Genomic DNA, 18,019 nt, shown 5'->3' with positions numbered 1-18,019 from the left:
ATCCTTTGATATTATTGTGGTGTACGATTATTGAATCAATGAATACAGTGATTAGACGATATTAAATACCTTTTATTTTATGAATATCTCCATTGCACGCCCACATAGTCTTACAAATGTTGGATCAATCCCCGAACCCAACTGTTCGGCATCCTGCTTCTCCGACATATATATATATAACTGTATATATATATATACAGTTTTTGCACAGTCGCACACTGCAAATATTTGGACTCTAGGCTGCAATTCAGATTTTGTCGAAAGAAAAAAAAATAAGAATCTGGGATGTTCGGACTTATAAATGACCTCTTGACCAATGAGCGTGTTCATGTAAGGATTTTGTTAGGCGTGATATTGTCAAAGTTCACCACGACAAAAGCGTACATATTCCTAAATTCGTATTTGTGTAGATTATAGATTTATGGAGATAAAAGACTCACCTTAAAGTAAAATGTTCTTCCTTATACATTATACATTCTGTGCGATCTTTCCGAGTATGATAACACTTAAATTGAACGATTTTAATGCATTTTCCTCTTTATATATATAGCGACTACCTCAGTTTCTCGAAGGTTCTATTTAGCAGAATCTAAGTTATGACCCGGTGGTAGATTTACACCTATGTTTTGAACGCACTTTACGAAAAATCGGCTAAATATTTGGACATTAAATTTGTACAATCGTATTACGCGTGCTTCAGTGAACGTTTTTGTCTAAACATTATCGTACAATATAATTCAATGTATAACGTTACCACAGCAACGCGTGGCCGGATCCGCTTGTTTAATATTATTCTGGAAAATGATTCAAAATTTTAGGTCCACTTGAATAAAGTATGGTTAGATTTAGCGATTATTGACGGAATATCGTCAATTTTTTTATACCTGTTGGATAGGACAGTAATTGCCACTGCCGGGCTAAGGCCTCCTCTCCTTTTGTGGAGAAGGTTTGGAGCATATTCCACCACGCTGCTCCAATGCTGGTTGGTGGATACACATGTGGCAGAATTTCATTGAAATTGGACACGTGCAGGTTTCCTCACTGCTGAGCACGAGATGAATTATAAACACAAATTAAGCACGTGAAAATTCAATTGTGCTTTCCTGTGTTTGGGAATCACCCGCAATCATCGGTTAAGATGCACGCGTTCTAACCACTGGGCCATCTCGGCTATGATATTTCATGACACTTAAATATTTTTTCAGTTACTCAACTTAGATTGACAACCGCATAAAAAATGTGGACTATATCGAAGGATGTTTAATTTGTGTTTATAATAATTTAGCCTGGAAACCTGAAACCTGTATTTTAGTAGTAGTTAAATCAGCTCCAAGCTATCCTTTACGAGAAAAAAGGCCTTTGTCCAGTGACCTTTATTTTTATCATAACAGAGATATTCAGCTAATACCCTACACTTATATATAGCCGTCTGGGCACTGTCAAAAATAATTGTTATTTATCTGTTAAAACAATAAGTTTTAGGCATAGACAATTTAACTATTTTTTACTGATTTAATATATTAAGAATAATATCTGGCAACACTTAAACTCATATTTTATTATCAAATCTTTAAGTTTCGAACAAAAATAAAAAGACATCGTAAAATCGGCTTTCGTAACTAGTAATTAACCGGCTTAATCGTCGAGGACGATAAAAGTTTTTAATTGACTTTTCGCGCCTTCGCACCTCGGAACCTCGGATGCCTGATCCTGTGAAACTGATAATTGGTGATTTAGCGCTTTCTTTCAACGAGCCGTGTAGTAATTATGGCGCTATTTACGGTTCCTTGTTAAATGCGTGAAATGGGATCTGTAAATTTTAATTTACTTACAATTACTTAGTTAGCTTAGACATTCGTTTATTATAATATATTTTAATTTTATTTTTATATAACATAGGCGGGAGGTCGAATGGGCCACCGTCCATTGACATTGGCGGTGTAAGAAATATTAAGCTTTCTCAACATGCCCAATGTGCCTGAACTTTGGGAACTAAGGTGTCCGTTTAGTTACATTGGGTCACTTCACACCTGAATGCAATTATGATAAGTATTGATGTTTAACGGGAGTATGTATGAAGAGGCGTTTGTAATTGGACTTTTTGCAAACCCTTCTGGATAGATAACTAGAAGGGTTTGTAAAAAGTCGTAAGGTTTTTAAGTAAGAGAATATTTCATATTAACATGGGATATTATGATTTTAATTGGGACAGATTGTTTACTAAAAATTATATTACGGAATTGAAAACATTCAATAGTTCGAACTCGGACCAGACCGTAATTACATACATAAAAAAGTTTACTTATAAGCTATTTCATCTCCTCCCAACTAATAAGTTTATCGCTAAACATGTTAATAAATAGAATCATGTATTTGAACACATCTAATTAACATATATTGTCAATATGTTCTCATAGAAAACGTTCACTCACTCAGTTAGCAAGTGACCGTTGACAGGAACGGACGTGTTATCAATGACGCTCCTCTTGTATTTACTTAGTGTATTTTTATTTGTTAATGTCGAAGCTAATTGGGCTGCTGATTATGGACCGTTTAAAACTCTTCTGTATTCCGATTGGATCACGTGTAAGTTGATTTTTAGTTTGTTTACGCTTTACTGTTCATTTTTAAAGACTCGATCGTATATATTTTGTTTATCGTGAAAGGTCAGTCACTTCAAGGCCTATGAATGGTTATAAAATACATATAAGGTAAATTACTGCGTTGTTAGACATAAATAATACAAGAAGTGATTTAATTTATCAACAAACAATTATTTTATAATATTTGGATATAGTTCAAGTACCTTGATAATCACATTTTGTATTAAGGATTTCTTTTCTTCCTTGAATAAAACCACGTATATCTACGTGTAGTATAAACGAGTATAAGATGTATGACGACACAATGATTACTCTTCACATAATATAGTGATACAGTTTATGTATCTCCTGGGGAAAATATATCTTCTCGTAATAAAATGTAACTTAGTCGTTTATTCGTGGAGTCACTGTGTGGATTTTTCATAAAGTGAGTTCAATCGTTGCTGACGATTGAACTCACTTTATGAAAAATCACGATTGACGTGACGAATATATCCAAGTCTTTATTATACAATTAGGGAGCTAACATAATATCATCCTGTTTTATAGTAAATTAATTTTGTTTCTTTTAATTTCAGGCGACCACAACAAGAGTTTGAATTTAAGTGTCAACGAAACACTAGTATATTTCTATGATTTCCAAAATAACTTCAATCTTAGTTACAACATCGACGGAGCTATAGAAGCATTTACTCAAGTATACAATCTAGACGTTTCAAGACGCGTTATTTTATTCGTACCCGGATACAAATCCCACGTATATAAAAGTGCATCCGAAATCATCAGGAATGCCTTTAAAGATGTTCCGAACATATACCTAATGATAATAGACCATTCAGCGTACACATCTGCTAATGGAGGAAAATTGAAAAGCTATGAACGATCTGTTCACTATTCATATTACCTAGGCGAGGCTATTGGAGATCTACTCGTAAAGTTGAGAATACATGGATTTTCATCAAATAATATACATGGCATCGGGCACAGCTTGGGAAGCCAAATTCTTGGCTATGCAGGTTCGAGTTACTTGAACAGAACGGCGGAAAAAGTTTGGAGAATTACTGGAATAGACCCAGCAGGGCCTTGCTTTTCAAATACCTTCATTCAAGAACAATTGAGGTCAGGAGTTGCTGAATATGTGGAAGTGTATCACTGTAACGCTGGTGGCTTGGGTACGACGAGTGTTCTAGCTGACATTGATTTCTTCATGAACGATGGCAAAATTCAGCCCAAATGTGACGCTGGTTTCCTTTCGAGTCTAGGCGATTCTGACGCTAAGTGTAGCCACAAATCGTGCATGCGTTACTGGGCTGAGACGGTTAATCATCCAGGATGGTATTTAGCGTGGAAATGTGATTCATATAAGGACTTCTCGCATGGGAAATGCTCTAGTAACGAAGTGACGATAGCCGGCTACTCCAATCCAGGAAATGCAACGGGTGTTTTCTATCTATCTACAGAAGCTTATAGAATAGATTAAATGTATATCTATAGATGCATAATTATTTATAGTGCAATGATAGTCATCGACAATTGTGTTATTATACTAAAATGCAGTTGTAGTCCATGGTAAGAACCAAAGTTATTATTTATATGCGATATATGTAGTTTTGGTAGGAAAATTAATAATACCTCGCGAACATATACTGTATTATTTTTTAACCAAAGCCATAATAATAATTACAAAACATTTATATATATATATATTACGTCAATAAATGACGTCTTCCTGAACTTGGCTTTATAAAAGCTCTTTAGTACCTTCCACTCATCAGATATTCTAACTAAACAGCAAAAGTTAGTATTCTTATGTTTCGGTTCGAAGGATGAGTGAGTTAGTGTAACTGCAAGCATACATCTTAGCTTCCAAGATTGGTGGCGCATTGGTGATGTAAGGAATGTTTAATATTTCTTACAGTGCCATAGTTTATGGGTGGTGGTGAACTCTTGCCATCAGAACACCTATTTGCTCGACTGTCTTCGTATATTATAAATTAAAAAAAAAACAATGTTAATAGTTCACCTATGATGAATAATGAATATGTATACTAACAGATTATTGTCTTTTAAAAACAAAAAAAACAATACAAAAATATCTACTAATACAATGAATCAAAGCTTATCGGTACGCCTGACATAGTATGTGTGTGTGTGTGTCATTGTAAAATTAACAAACAACACACAAACAAATGAACAATCTCAATTTATAATATTAGTTAAAATGAACGCTTATGCAGTTGTCATTAGAATCATATTAAATTTATTATTAAATTATATCATCATCAATTAATGCTATAATTAGGCAATAACAGCAATTAAATACGACTTAATTCATTTATTTTTATTATTTATTTGAATGAAAACTATAACCAAATTCCAAAATTTTTTTTTTAATAAAATAAATATAAAACTTAAATCGATTTTTTTTTATTTTTATTGGATCACATACATTACTCTGATCCCAATGTAAGTAGCTAAAGCACTTGTGTTTTGGAAAATCAGAAGTACCACAAACACCCAGACCCAAGACAACATAGAAAACTAATGAACTTTTCCGGGAATCGAACCCGGGACCTCCGAGTAGAGTACCCATGAAAACCGGTGTACACACTACTCGACCACGGAGGTCGTCACTTTACGTCACACAGGAATTTTTAACACAGATATATAAACTTTATTGCTTTAGCTCTTGGTGAATTTTCCGTCGATATAACACTTATTCCAATCGAAAGAGGATACACAAATCTTAGATTTGTTAATTGCATGTGATTTACTAATAGTTTGCCTATGGTACGTACACTTAACTATTTATATCTACTTTTATTTCTAAAGTATCGATAAAACTACGTCATCGATGTTCAAAACGCCATTTTTACACGAATCTATAACGGATGTGCGGACTGCATGAATGTTTTTAAATCAAATTTAAAAGAATACGTATATACAATTTAATCAAAGTTTTAATGAAGCGTTGTTTACAAATGTTTATATAAAGCGTTCAAGAGGTATAAATATCATCACATCCTAATATAGGATATTGATTGTATTTCATTGTAAGTGAACTTTATGTTTTCATGAGAAATAAATTATTTTAACGTATATCATAGATTATACAAAACTAATGTCATCGCGTCAATTCAAAGTCGTCTATTTTGCATAGGTCGCGGACCAGCGGTGAGAGCCTTTACTTTGTATCTAACCTGTGAAACGTCTTACGGTGATACGACGTTTTTTTTTTTATGGCATTGGTTGGCGGACGAGCATATGGGCCACCTGATGGTAAGTGGTCACCACCGCCCATAGACAAAGGCGCTGTAATAAATATTAACCATTCCTTACATCACCTATGCGCCACCATCCTTGGGAACTAAGATGTTACGTCCCTTGTGCCTGTGATTACACTGGCTCACTCACCCTTCTAACCGGAACACAACAGCGTACTGTTATTTGGCGGTAGAATATCTGATGAGTGGGTGGTACCTACCCAGACGGGCTTGTACAAAGCCCTACCACCAAGTTTTTATATGTTTCCTATGAATTTTATAATATTATAGTCAGTGTCGCATTTTGACATTTCGAGTTTCTGCTTACGTGATATGATGATGACCTCTACAGCCTTTTAAATAGGATCTAGGAGATTAATGTTTTGCGTTTAATTAATACGGTATGAGTTGTAAGTAGAGTTAGGTTACTATTACTAGTAGGGAAAAAATATTTCCTACTGCGTGGGCGTATGTGAAATGACTTTATTGATTTACATTGATTTTTTTTTCTTAGTAATTGTTATTAGGAAAACTTAAAAAGATAATTATACATGTTAAGCCACATTATAATATAGAAATAAATAGGTTTTTATTTGTGTTTACTTTGTACCTCGTTTCAAAAGGAAAGGAATCCAGTTGATATGAATACGATTTTCTGTAATATCAATCCGATATTTTTTTTACATATTTACCTTTAACGAGAAAAGCTGATTGATAAATTATTTTTCTCAATTTTGAATATAAATGAGCGTAAACAAAGTGTTTACGATAAATTTTCGATTGATGTCTCTAATTTGTTACGGTTGCTTTGTTTACCTGCCCTTAAACAGTCAGTCTAAGGTTTGTATTGAAAAATGCGTGTTCGTCTCCAATACAGACGTATTCGTGTAATTCGTATATCATTTATACAGACACGGCCGATTTAAGGTACTACACATAATTACCAAACTTTGTAAATTCCAAAATAACTCTGTGGGCTTCTACGCTGTCACGGATAACCCACTGAACCGATTTTGATAAGTTGACCGTTAAAAAGGCCATGGAAATTCTGCCACATGTGTATTCCACCAAACCGCATTGGAGCAGCGTGGTGGAATATGCTCCAAACCTTCTCCTCAAAGGGAGAGGAGGTCTTAGCCCAGCAGTGAGAAATTTACAGGCTGCTAATGTATGTAGGTATGTGATGTAAAAAGGACAGAGATAACTTACAGTATTTTTTTTTAATCTATTTATATTATTTTCAATCAATGAAGTAGTTCACAGGCGCAAAATAGAACGCCATAACGACATGATCGGAGATAAAAGGCGCAGCTCCAACGTTTTCAGGTGCCTTCTGAGGAACGGGTCTGTAACACTATCGATACCTTTTTATGATATAGGTAGGCGGACGACCAAATGGGTCACCTGATGGTAAGTGGTCACCACCATAGACAATGGCACTGTAAGAAATATTAACTATTCCTTACATCGTCAATGTGCCGTCAACCTTGGGAACTAAGGCTTATTCCTTCTGCCTGTAGTTACTGGCTCACCTTCCAAACCGGAACACAACAACACTGGGTACTTCTGTTTGGCGGTAATATATGATGATATCTTCGAGGGACTACTGAGAATATATGGACGGAAAAGTTATTGAAGAATTATACCAAGACCTTTTTAAGTGGTTTTCTAGACTAACGGGCTTTGCATACTGGGAATAGACTTGCTGATATTTCGAGACAGTGATTTATCAACTACGTGAGGTAGTGTTGTAGTCTTGATGAATGGTTGTTTATATTTACGATAAAATTATAACATCATTGATAAATGGCGCGCGCTCAGTGCGTAAAAGAAATAAAACATGCTCCATTTCTTTCTAACATACGAAAGATATCTTCCGTCTTTGTCGCGGAAATTTCGAAACGTGATGTGACGCTATCTTTTAATTTTTTAAGAAAAATATTATTTTATTTGTATGAGAAGAAGAAGATTAATAGGATTAAAGAATTTCCTTTCCAATTTCAAAACTGTCTTATTTGTATTTTCCTTACTTCATCAGATTAAATACTTATTTTTATAATATGATTATAATTTAAGAATCTTAGTATTTCTACGCAGCCGTTGAAGAATTCCCCGATAGCCACAGTAAGATCGCGTTATCTCATGAATCACAATTGTTCAATGAGGTGTGACAGTATGCTGTATATGACGTCACTATTAAATCTCATTATAAATGTAGTGAGTACTTGACAGTGACCCGAGTCAGACGCAGTCCAGTGACGGTTCAGTGTTGTGTGACAAAAAAAAAAACAAACAATGAAAATAAAATTTGCGATCACCGTGATTCTGTGTATTTTGGGTCAGGCGTGGTCGTGGGGTCGAGGTGACTTGGAGAAGTATGGTCCGTTCCAATTGGCTTTACATTCAAAATTAATTAAATGTAAGTTTGTTTTTTTTTAAATAGCTATTATTTTTTTTTTACATTTATTTATAATTTCTTTATTTATCATCTATATTTTGATTAGCAACACTGTTAATTTAGGAAGTATATGCGTTATAATTTTTTTTTCATATATTTGATTTTTAGTCCTCAATTTAAATTAATGAAATATAATTAATATAATTTAGGAAGTTATTCAATAAAGAAACTAAACATACTTACTTTTATAATACAATGAATTGTAAAGTTAATATTAGAGACTAAATAAAATATTGTATTTGACGTAAAAGAGCAATAAAAAATACCCACAAAAAATAGGAAATCCTTGGTTTTTGATTTCAATCATAATAGTTTTAATACTATACCCTAAAAATATATATAAATCATTTCCTACCTACCACAATAAACTAACCTATATTTAAATATCTACTAAATTACAAACATGAAATTGTACTCTTTTTAAGTAGTGTTTTAAATTTTGCTATACTTACACCTTTTGACCTTGTTGGTTTGATGGTTAGCTTATACCGTCGCTACTACAACAGTTCTGGGTTCCAACCTCGATTCGGAGCAGTTAAATCTTATTGGGTTATTCTTTCAAGACAATCTCAGCTGTAGCTGTGAGATGTAGAGTAGCTAATCTTTTTTATTATTACTTACTGGTAGTGCTTTAAGTCAGTCTGGGTAGATACTACCACTCATCCTTTATTCTACCGCCAAACAGCGATACTTGGTAGAGTTATGTTTCAATTTGAAGGGTGAGTGAGACAGTGCAACTGGACACATAACATCTTAGTTACCAACGTTGGTAGCACATTGGCGATATAAATAATGGTAAATATATTTTACAGGGGCAATGTCTATGAAGTTGGCTGTTTATCCGTCCAACACCTTTTTCATATTTAAATATTTCATATGTACCTAAATATATGTATGTTAAATTGTATAAGTAAAGGTGCATCCGTTATATAAATAATATAGATTATCATATTTTAATTCATATATATGTAAAGTTATGTTGTCATTGTATTCATTAGATTTACTATAACGAATGTATGCATGTATATTTATTATTATTAAAATGTTATGAAAGATTTTTTATCTCTTTCCTTATTATGATACGATAATTAAAATCCGTTCCTTAATTTAACGAGACGTTTCTCTCGTTTCGAAAAACGAGATGTCCCGGTTTTATCACAATTATTGGCGACTTTAATGATGTAGAATTTTATATTATTCACCGTGAACGAAGCCTTATAACCATTAGTTATTAGGAACATCAATACTTTGTATTGCCGGTTTGAAGTGTGAGTGAGCTAGTACTGGTAAACATAATGTATATTTTATGAAATAAAAAAAAGTTTGAATATACAACTATATAGTTACATGGACGAACAACTGGGCCACCTGATGATAAGTTCCTCACATCACCACTGCGCTTAACCTTGGGAACTAAGACATTATACAAGCGTTGCAGAACTATCGATGGTTGACTATCGATAGTTGACATCGAAAACTATTCAGGATATCGATAGTAATATCGATAGTATCCGTTTGATCAATAGTATTGACACGTGGCATTACTTTCGATAGACTATCGATACTATCGTTAACACCTTAACTATCGATAGTCTATCGATACTGGACTACCGATATGCAAAACTACATTATACCCCTTGTTCCTGTAGTTGCATTGGCTCACTCGCTCTTCAAACCAGAACATAACAATACTGAGTACTGCTGTTTGGCGGTAGATTGTCAAATGACAGGATGAAATCTACCAAGACGGACTTGCAAAAAACTTACCACTACGGAAACTATCTATACTAATATTAAAATGGGATTATTTATCGGCTCTCAATGAATAGCTACTAAAATAGTTTACTTCTTGGAAGTACTTACGAATTTATGGTGTAGATTAACCCTTTAACGAAGGCAGGTTTGGCCTCTCGCCTTTACAGACTATATATTCATTTAAGTTCTTACTATGTGATAACATAGATACATTTAGTCTCATAATTTCGTACGAATCAATATAATTCTTTAGATAACCTTTTGTAATATCTTCTAAGTAATCATTTTTGTTTTTAAATAATCTTTTCAGTATTAGAGATGAATTATTGTTACAGTTTGTAAATCAAAATATGAGTAACCTAAATCGTAGACGACGACGACGGACGAATTTATAATCCACTTTTCCTTTCGTTTTAATAAATGCAACATTAAACGTTACAGTAACCCAGATCACGACAGTTATTTCATTGAACATTGCAAACACCTAATGTCATGCTTGATAAGACATTAAATGTTTGCCAACTGAACCATACATGGCTAATTAGAACGATTTTCAATCGTTTTTTGTATTTTGTCGTGAGTTCAATGAGATGAAGTAACAACAATTTACACCGCAACAAGATTGTGAGTTATTGTTGTTCAAATTGTAGAGTTATTCAACGCAGAACACACCAAGTTCCGGTGTGTGTTATGCGATATTCACTATAATAATTATAAAATCCATAGGATATAAGTATCAAAATAGCGTATCACCTTAAGTCGGTTGTCAACGTTCACGAGTGAATTCAGAACAGCCGTGCGATTCTATAAGAATTATCTTCGTACATCATTCGTGATATGTTGACCAGTAACCTACGATGATACGCAATTTTGATACTTGTATCCGTTTTAAAAATTATAGTCATTGTCGCATATGATAATATTCTAACATTTAACGTTCGTATTCTGCGGTGATTTCCTAGTTTCATCTTTCCGAATGGCAATACTGTAAACAAAGGTAGATGATCATAAAACGAATTGTAACAAACGTATGTAATGTTTTCATGTCAGTACTAACATATATATGTTGGTTTACAAAACCATATGTGTGATTCCCATCTCTATTGTAGACACTGTTATTGTGTTCTATGTAATGTTTATCATTGAAAGAAAATCAAGTAACAATGTAACCCTGTACTATTACGAATTGATTTCGATCTATCTAAAACATATGTTTACAACGTACATTTAAACTGGACGGTTAATATTTATATTCAGCTGAATAAATATATGTACATAGAGCCTAAGGCTTACATATTTTGTTTTTTATAGACAAGTAGGTATCTTTGTATGCATTACACTGCAATCCGAAACACATTTATAGATTGATTGAATTGCTGTTAAGTACTGCTAATATATGAAGGATTAAATGAAGCGTGGGTTAGTAGAAACTAAGGAGTGGTACCTAATTGGATTAGAATAAATTTCTGTGAAGCCAATATGGCACAGTGGTTTAAACACGTGTATCGTAAGCAATGACTGTGGGCTCAAACCCTGGCAAGCACTATTAACTTTAGGACTTCGTGCTTAGCGTTGGAAGTATATGTATATTTTTGTTTGAAAATGGAAAAGGAAAAAGCGGAAGAGTCTTTTTTTATATTTTCATTCAAAATAATTTTTTTTCGTTTAAAATCATTTGCTCGATTTTATGTCATTAATATCAACAATGATGGAATGTCCTTAACTGGCTAGTTTATAAGTTTGGAGATCTCCAGGTCATTAGATCAAATTCTCGGTCCAATAATAACTATAAATAATTTATCAATAGTTGCCGCGACTTAGGAAAATGGCAGTATTTTTCTGATGTACTTCGGATAGCGCGTAAAGCAAGCCATGCGTTTAACGCACCTCCGGTGTTTTTATCTTATACAATACTGGCTACTCGTCATAGCCCACACATGTAGAATAAAACGACACAAAACGTGAAAGAAAAGCATAAAAAGACTTGTTTTTCTTTAAGCTAGGAACCTTCGCCGGCGATCGCAGAACAACTCGCCAAAGTTTTGTCACAATTGGACGAATTGTTTAAAAATACACAGAGGACATATTAACTATTATTTTTATTTTTATAGATTATGATTTAGGTTATTCGTACATGCTAATGCACTTTAATATTTTCTGAACGGCTCATGTACGCTCATGAACGGCAGTTGTACATCAATTTAATAAAGGTAATTTAATTTGCAGGTGAACACGATAGAACACTGAATTTGGATGTCAGCGGCATAGACGTATACTTTTATGACTTTCCAAGGAACGATGTCGAAACATTCACCATAGACAACGCAGCTAAGGGAATACTTTCACTAAACGAACTGGATAAAACGAAAAAGTTCCTGATCTTCGTCGGTGGATTCAAATCTAACATTAACAAGAAAACAGAGGAACGTGTTAGGGATACATTCAGAAATTATCCAAACAGCTACTTAGTTATTCTTGACCATTCCCCGTACACAAACGACAGACAAGGGCACATTAAAAGTTACGAAAGATCCGTCAAGTACGTTCACTATATTGGGAAAGCGTTGGCCCAAATGCTGACGGGTTTGAAGGAAGGTGGGATATCTTCTAAAAATATACACTGTATTGGCCATAGTTTGGGCGCTCAAATTTTGGGCCATACTGGTGAAATATTTTACAACAACACAGGTACCAAAATTGCAAGAATTACTGCTTTGGATCCAGCTGGACCTTGTTTTTCCAACAGCCTGATACAGGAACAGGTTAGGTCTGGTGTTGCGGATTATGTCGAAGTGTACCATTGTAACTCTGGTGGGTTGGGGACAACTAGTATTTTGGGAGATATAGATTTCATTATCAACAAGAAAGGTTCAACTCAGCCTAATTGTAAAACACCGTTGGTACCAGGTATATTTGACTCTTCGAAAGCTGCAAAATGTAATCATAGAGCATGCATTGATATTTACACGGCAACTGTAAGTAATCCGAATTGGTTTTTGGCGTGGAAGTGTGATACATACAAATCATTTAGAAAAGGTCATTGTTATACAAACTTCAGCACCATCGCCGGTTTCTGGAATCCTGGTAACGCGACCGGCGTTTACTATGTTTCAACTGATGGCTACGATATATAAATAGAAATAAATTTATTAATTATTCATATTATTTATTGAAATAGCTTTTAAAATATAATAATTGCCATTTAAAGAAAGTACATCAGCATTAATGCCTTTTATATTAAGTTCTCTTTTAATAAAATTGATAATTTGTTTCTGATACAATAAATTATATATTATATATTGATGAATTTCTTTATTTTAAATTACAAAATGAATTAGTATAAAATGTAAATTTACATAATTTATCGTTCGGTTAAATTTAGTCGGAGATGAAGTAAATACCTATTTTTTTTTTATTTGAAAAGTAATACTCTTTTGTTCGATATTTATGTCTATCTTGTGAAAAAGAAATTATAATGAGCAGAAAATATGTTATCATAAAATGATTTCTTCAGATTATCTATCTAGGTAATAAAACTATTGAGATAATTCCGTGCATTAAAGTCACCTAATTTCTTCATTCGTATTGAGGTGAATGACTTCAGAAGTCACCACATATACAAACATTACAATATATACCTCGTCATGTGGGGAGTACTCAATGTTTTTCCCCGAGTCGATTGTGTAATTCTACAATTACAGGAAAAAGTATTTGCTCCGTTAAAACTAAGTAAAACATTTCATTACGTATTAGGTACATTTGTAATAATCCCCTTCTTTTATTTTCTTGTTATTAACTATCCTCCACAGACTTTTGCGTCCGTGCATTATTTTCCGAGTGGTCTTTGTTTCATTATTTGTTGTGTTCCGTTGGTTGCGAATTGAATTCTATTCAATGTTACTTAATTAAATTAAAATTACTGCCTGACAATGAACGCGCCGCTTAAACCGGTGAGTCTAATCAGTAGGGCCGGACCGTAAGTTTAGGGGGCCCTGGGCTAACACTACTTAGGGGCCCACCTAAGACATATCTGAACGTAGACTTGAATTAAATTAATTGAAAGGGTTTGATTAATTATGATTAATGTGATTTTTTTCTCAACAATAATAATGTAACGTTAAATAATTTTCTATAATAAGTTCAGGAACGTAAGGAAGATATTGCGTTGCAATAAATATCGTTACTTTTTTTCAATTATAACTTTTTTTTAAAATTATTATATAGGTAGGCGGAGGGTAAATGGGTCATCTGATGGTAAGTAGTAACCACTATACATTAGCGCAGTAACAAATTTTAAGCACTCCTTAAATCACTAATGCTCGATCAACTTTGGGCACTAAGTTGTTGTGTTACACTGGCTCACTCGTCTTTCAAACCGGAACACAACTATACTAAGTATTACTTTTTTGTCCCATTTACTGTCGAAACACTTGGCCCTTGGAGTAATGGTGCAAAAAGCTTCATCAAAAGTATAACACCTCGCCTTATTGCCTCCACTGGTGACAGGAGGGCTGGTTTGTTTTTAGCCCAGAGGATTGGAATTGCTATTCAACGGGGAAATATAATAAAATATAATGTTAGCACTAAATGTTATGAATTCTTATGTTAATAAATCAAAAGTTAGTATATAGTATTACTGCTTGGTGGTAGATATAATTTGATGAGTGTTTGGTACCTACGCAGATGAGCTTGCACAAAGGCTAACCACCAAGTGGGTAATGATTTTTATACCAACGTTTGGAATTGTTCATTTTTTTTGTATACGTTATGTATTGTTACATATAGAGTAGAGTAAAAATTTAAGTAGAAACTTTTCACCGCTCTATTGGAAAGGCCACCACGTTGCTCATCCAGTGCATACACAGTCATGTCCCAGAATTTCATACAATAGCAGGTTTTACGATATTTCCACAGCAAAGCTTGATATGTTAAATTATACACAAAATATAACAAATTAATTGTTGTTTGGGATTGAATCCGCTATATTATAAATATCCTTTGAGGTTTGGCTGTATATTGTAACATGTAAACATACATAGTAAAATGATAATATATTTCATTGTGGCATGTATATCATTGTAAGCCTAATGGGTCTTGTGTTACATTATGTGGGTCGAGAGACACGAACATATGTGTCATTTTGCGTATGAAGATTTATCATAACGTTAAGTAGCAAATAAGTCTGGAATTGCACGTTGAATTTGAATACATTAATTTATTAGCTTATCAAAACTGAATCTTTACATTAACAGCCTGTAAATTTGCCACTGCTGGGCTAAGGCCTTGGAGGCCTAAGGTTTGGAGCATATTCCACCACGCTGCTCCAATGCGGGTTGGTCGATACACATGTGGCAGAATTTCGTTGAAATTAGATACATGCAGGTTTCCTTACGATGTTTTCCTTTACCACCGAGCACGAGATGAATTATAAACACATAAGCACAAGAAAATTTAGTGGTGCTTCCTGGTCACTTTGCCATCTTGGCTCTTGAATGATTTAAACTTAAAATAAATGATGTTAAATTGAAGACCATGGTTTTTTTCGATGACAAGATTATATTAATTCGTTCGTTCATTTGTTCAAATTAATATTTTTCATTAACCGTCAAGTCTTTGAGAAAATATATAGGATTCATAGAAAGAAACGCACCAATAAAATATAAGGTATGTATTTTCTACTTTATCGAGTTATAACCATAAATTAAGTACAGCAAACTAAATGGAGCTTGTTCGGATTTCACCCTTTAAAATTTTACGTTATATTTCCTAGCGATCTTAGCTCTCAAATATATAAAAAAAAAAAAAAAAAACAAAATATATTAGAGACATATGACAATCAAGGAAATGTCATTGAGCACAGCGTGCTCTAGCGTTCTGAAGTGCCATCAGAGCTGGTTTTCAACTAAAGAGTTTCAACCACTTTCGTGCTCTGTTTGAATTTATTTTACTATTTAAATAATTATACTGTGTTTAATCTACAAAAACAAACTTAATTAAGATAAAATATAAAAGCGCTTTAATAAGCAAGTTAAATATCATCCGTACAGTTTTAATTATATTTTCTCTAAACGCTATTCGTTCTATTGACCTAACTAAGGTTTCAATAGATCACATCTCATCTCATCTCATCTCATCTCCAGTAATGGATAGAATACATAAATTAACATTCTGTTAATATCTCATAGCTGTAGGAAGGTTTCTGGGCTTTTGGGTTGATTCCACATCGCAATTGAAAACTTAGTTCACCTTACCCAGGTTTTAACTGGCAATCTTCGGTTAAGACAAGTTGTCTTCTAGCCATTCGAAGAGTGAACATCTCGATTATAAATGATCGGAATATATATGTATTTATTTTCATAAGAATGAATAACATTAAGTCTTTAAATATATACAAATATGATCAAAAAATTGTTACTGTATAAATCTCGACCGCGTGGTATGGTGGCAAGAATTCTAGAAGCATTTCCGCCTTGAATCGTAATTCCGATTCTCTGGGCTAAAAACAAGTCAAACCTCCCGTTACCACTGGCAGCAATAAGGTGAGGTGTTATATTTTTAATGAAGATTTTTACACTAGTACTTAAAGGTGTCAAGTGTTTCAACAGCAAATGGGACAAAAACATAATTCGGAATATGACACGAATATTTGGATCGTTTGTTTGCTCCAGCTTCTTCCGCAGCGGCTCCGGGACTTAACATTGTTTCTCTAATTAGTAATTAAGTGTATTATTTACTTATTTATGCCAAAATTAAGTATTTTTATAGTGTATAATTTACTCGCTATTGTTTCGGGTTTTAACTATCTGTATCTCGGAAGCTAGTGAGGGTTGCAGATGCCGAGGCCAGTTAGGGCCATAACCCTTTAGCGTGGCATGTAGCGCGCGATTTAATTTTCTATGTAGTTCTTTGGCGCAGATCTCTGTATCGCTCGTGGGCTGTTAATATGGCATTGAAAATTATATATCGATACTATCTAAAAATAGGCGATGGCGATTATTTACGTTTCCTTTTTTTCGACATCCATTTTGAAACTACATATACTGTGACTTGTCGAGTATCAAAAAGGCGCGTAATAATTGCGCTTGGATATACGGGTCTGGCTTATGGCTCTTAATTGTTGACTTCAATGTTAAGAAACTTTTAGTGTACCAATGTTAGGAAGTTGACACTATATGTAATAATTTTATTAATGTCTGTCTATTTTTAGCGTCAATAGCGTAATGGTTTAAGTGGCCGCCTAGTTATGTAAAAAGTCACAGGTTCGTTTGTTCGCCGCGCTTTCTCGAGAGTGACATGTCGTGTCTTACATCTGTCAATAATTGAAGTAATTGTGTAAAACACTTAATTTAATTATTGCTTGATGAGTCATCACAGTCAGTCATCGTTATTTTATTTCATTTTTATTACATGTCTCTTTGTGTTTTTGATCAAGCAAAGTATTTTATTTTAATACTGTTAAATTAAGAAGAACAAATTTAATTTCGTTTTTATCGCATACCGCGGTTACAGCTAATTAGTTATTCTTAATTGAAATAAATGACCATGGGTAGATAAATGATTTATTTAATTCACTGTTATTACAGATTTTTTTAATGTGTTCAGTCAACATGGTACAAGTAGTGATAGTGTATGTCATGTTATGTGTAGTGTAAATTGCAGCTGCCAAAATTCGGTTAAACCGAATGTAAAACGAATCTCGGACCATCACTACGTTTAACCCTTAAGATTTATAACAGAAATTAAAAAATAAAACGGTGTCAAAAAAAAAAACAAAATATAATAATTTTATTCAAGTAAACTACACAATGAATCGTTTTTAAATCGTCAATATTTAAACACTACCATCGTTTCGGAAAGCAACCTCCGGCGAGAAGAAACGTCAAGAAACTTACATAGTTGCTCTTTTCAAATAAACAGATTTACAATGCTATTTAATGTAA

General features: G+C 33.6%; 2 protein-coding genes across 2 annotated transcripts; both read left to right on the top strand.

The window, feature by feature from the left end:
* Positions 1–2,416: 2,416 nt before the first annotated feature.
* On the top strand, positions 2,417–4,247 carry LOC125065644 (phospholipase A1-like). Its single transcript, XM_047673381.1, has 2 exons — positions 2,417–2,586; positions 3,182–4,247. The coding sequence occupies exons 1-2, from the start codon at positions 2,475–2,477 to the stop codon at positions 4,081–4,083; spliced, it is 1,014 nt and encodes a 337-aa protein (XP_047529337.1). The 5' UTR covers positions 2,417–2,474; the 3' UTR covers positions 4,084–4,247.
* A 3,132-nt stretch (positions 4,248–7,379) lies between these two features.
* Positions 7,380–13,354, top strand: LOC125065671 (lipase member H-like). Its single transcript, XM_047673433.1, has 2 exons — positions 7,380–8,285; positions 12,306–13,354. Exons 1-2 carry the CDS (start codon positions 8,162–8,164, stop codon positions 13,211–13,213), a joined length of 1,032 nt encoding a protein of 343 aa, XP_047529389.1. The 5' UTR covers positions 7,380–8,161; the 3' UTR covers positions 13,214–13,354.
* The last annotated feature ends 4,665 nt before the right edge of the window (positions 13,355–18,019 follow it).

This window comes from Vanessa atalanta, chromosome 8, assembly GCF_905147765.1.
Source record: "Vanessa atalanta chromosome 8, ilVanAtal1.2, whole genome shotgun sequence".
Lineage (NCBI taxonomy): Eukaryota > Metazoa > Arthropoda > Insecta > Lepidoptera > Nymphalidae > Vanessa > Vanessa atalanta.
Note: the sequence above shows the minus strand (reverse complement) of the source record. Positions and strands in the feature narration are given on the sequence as shown.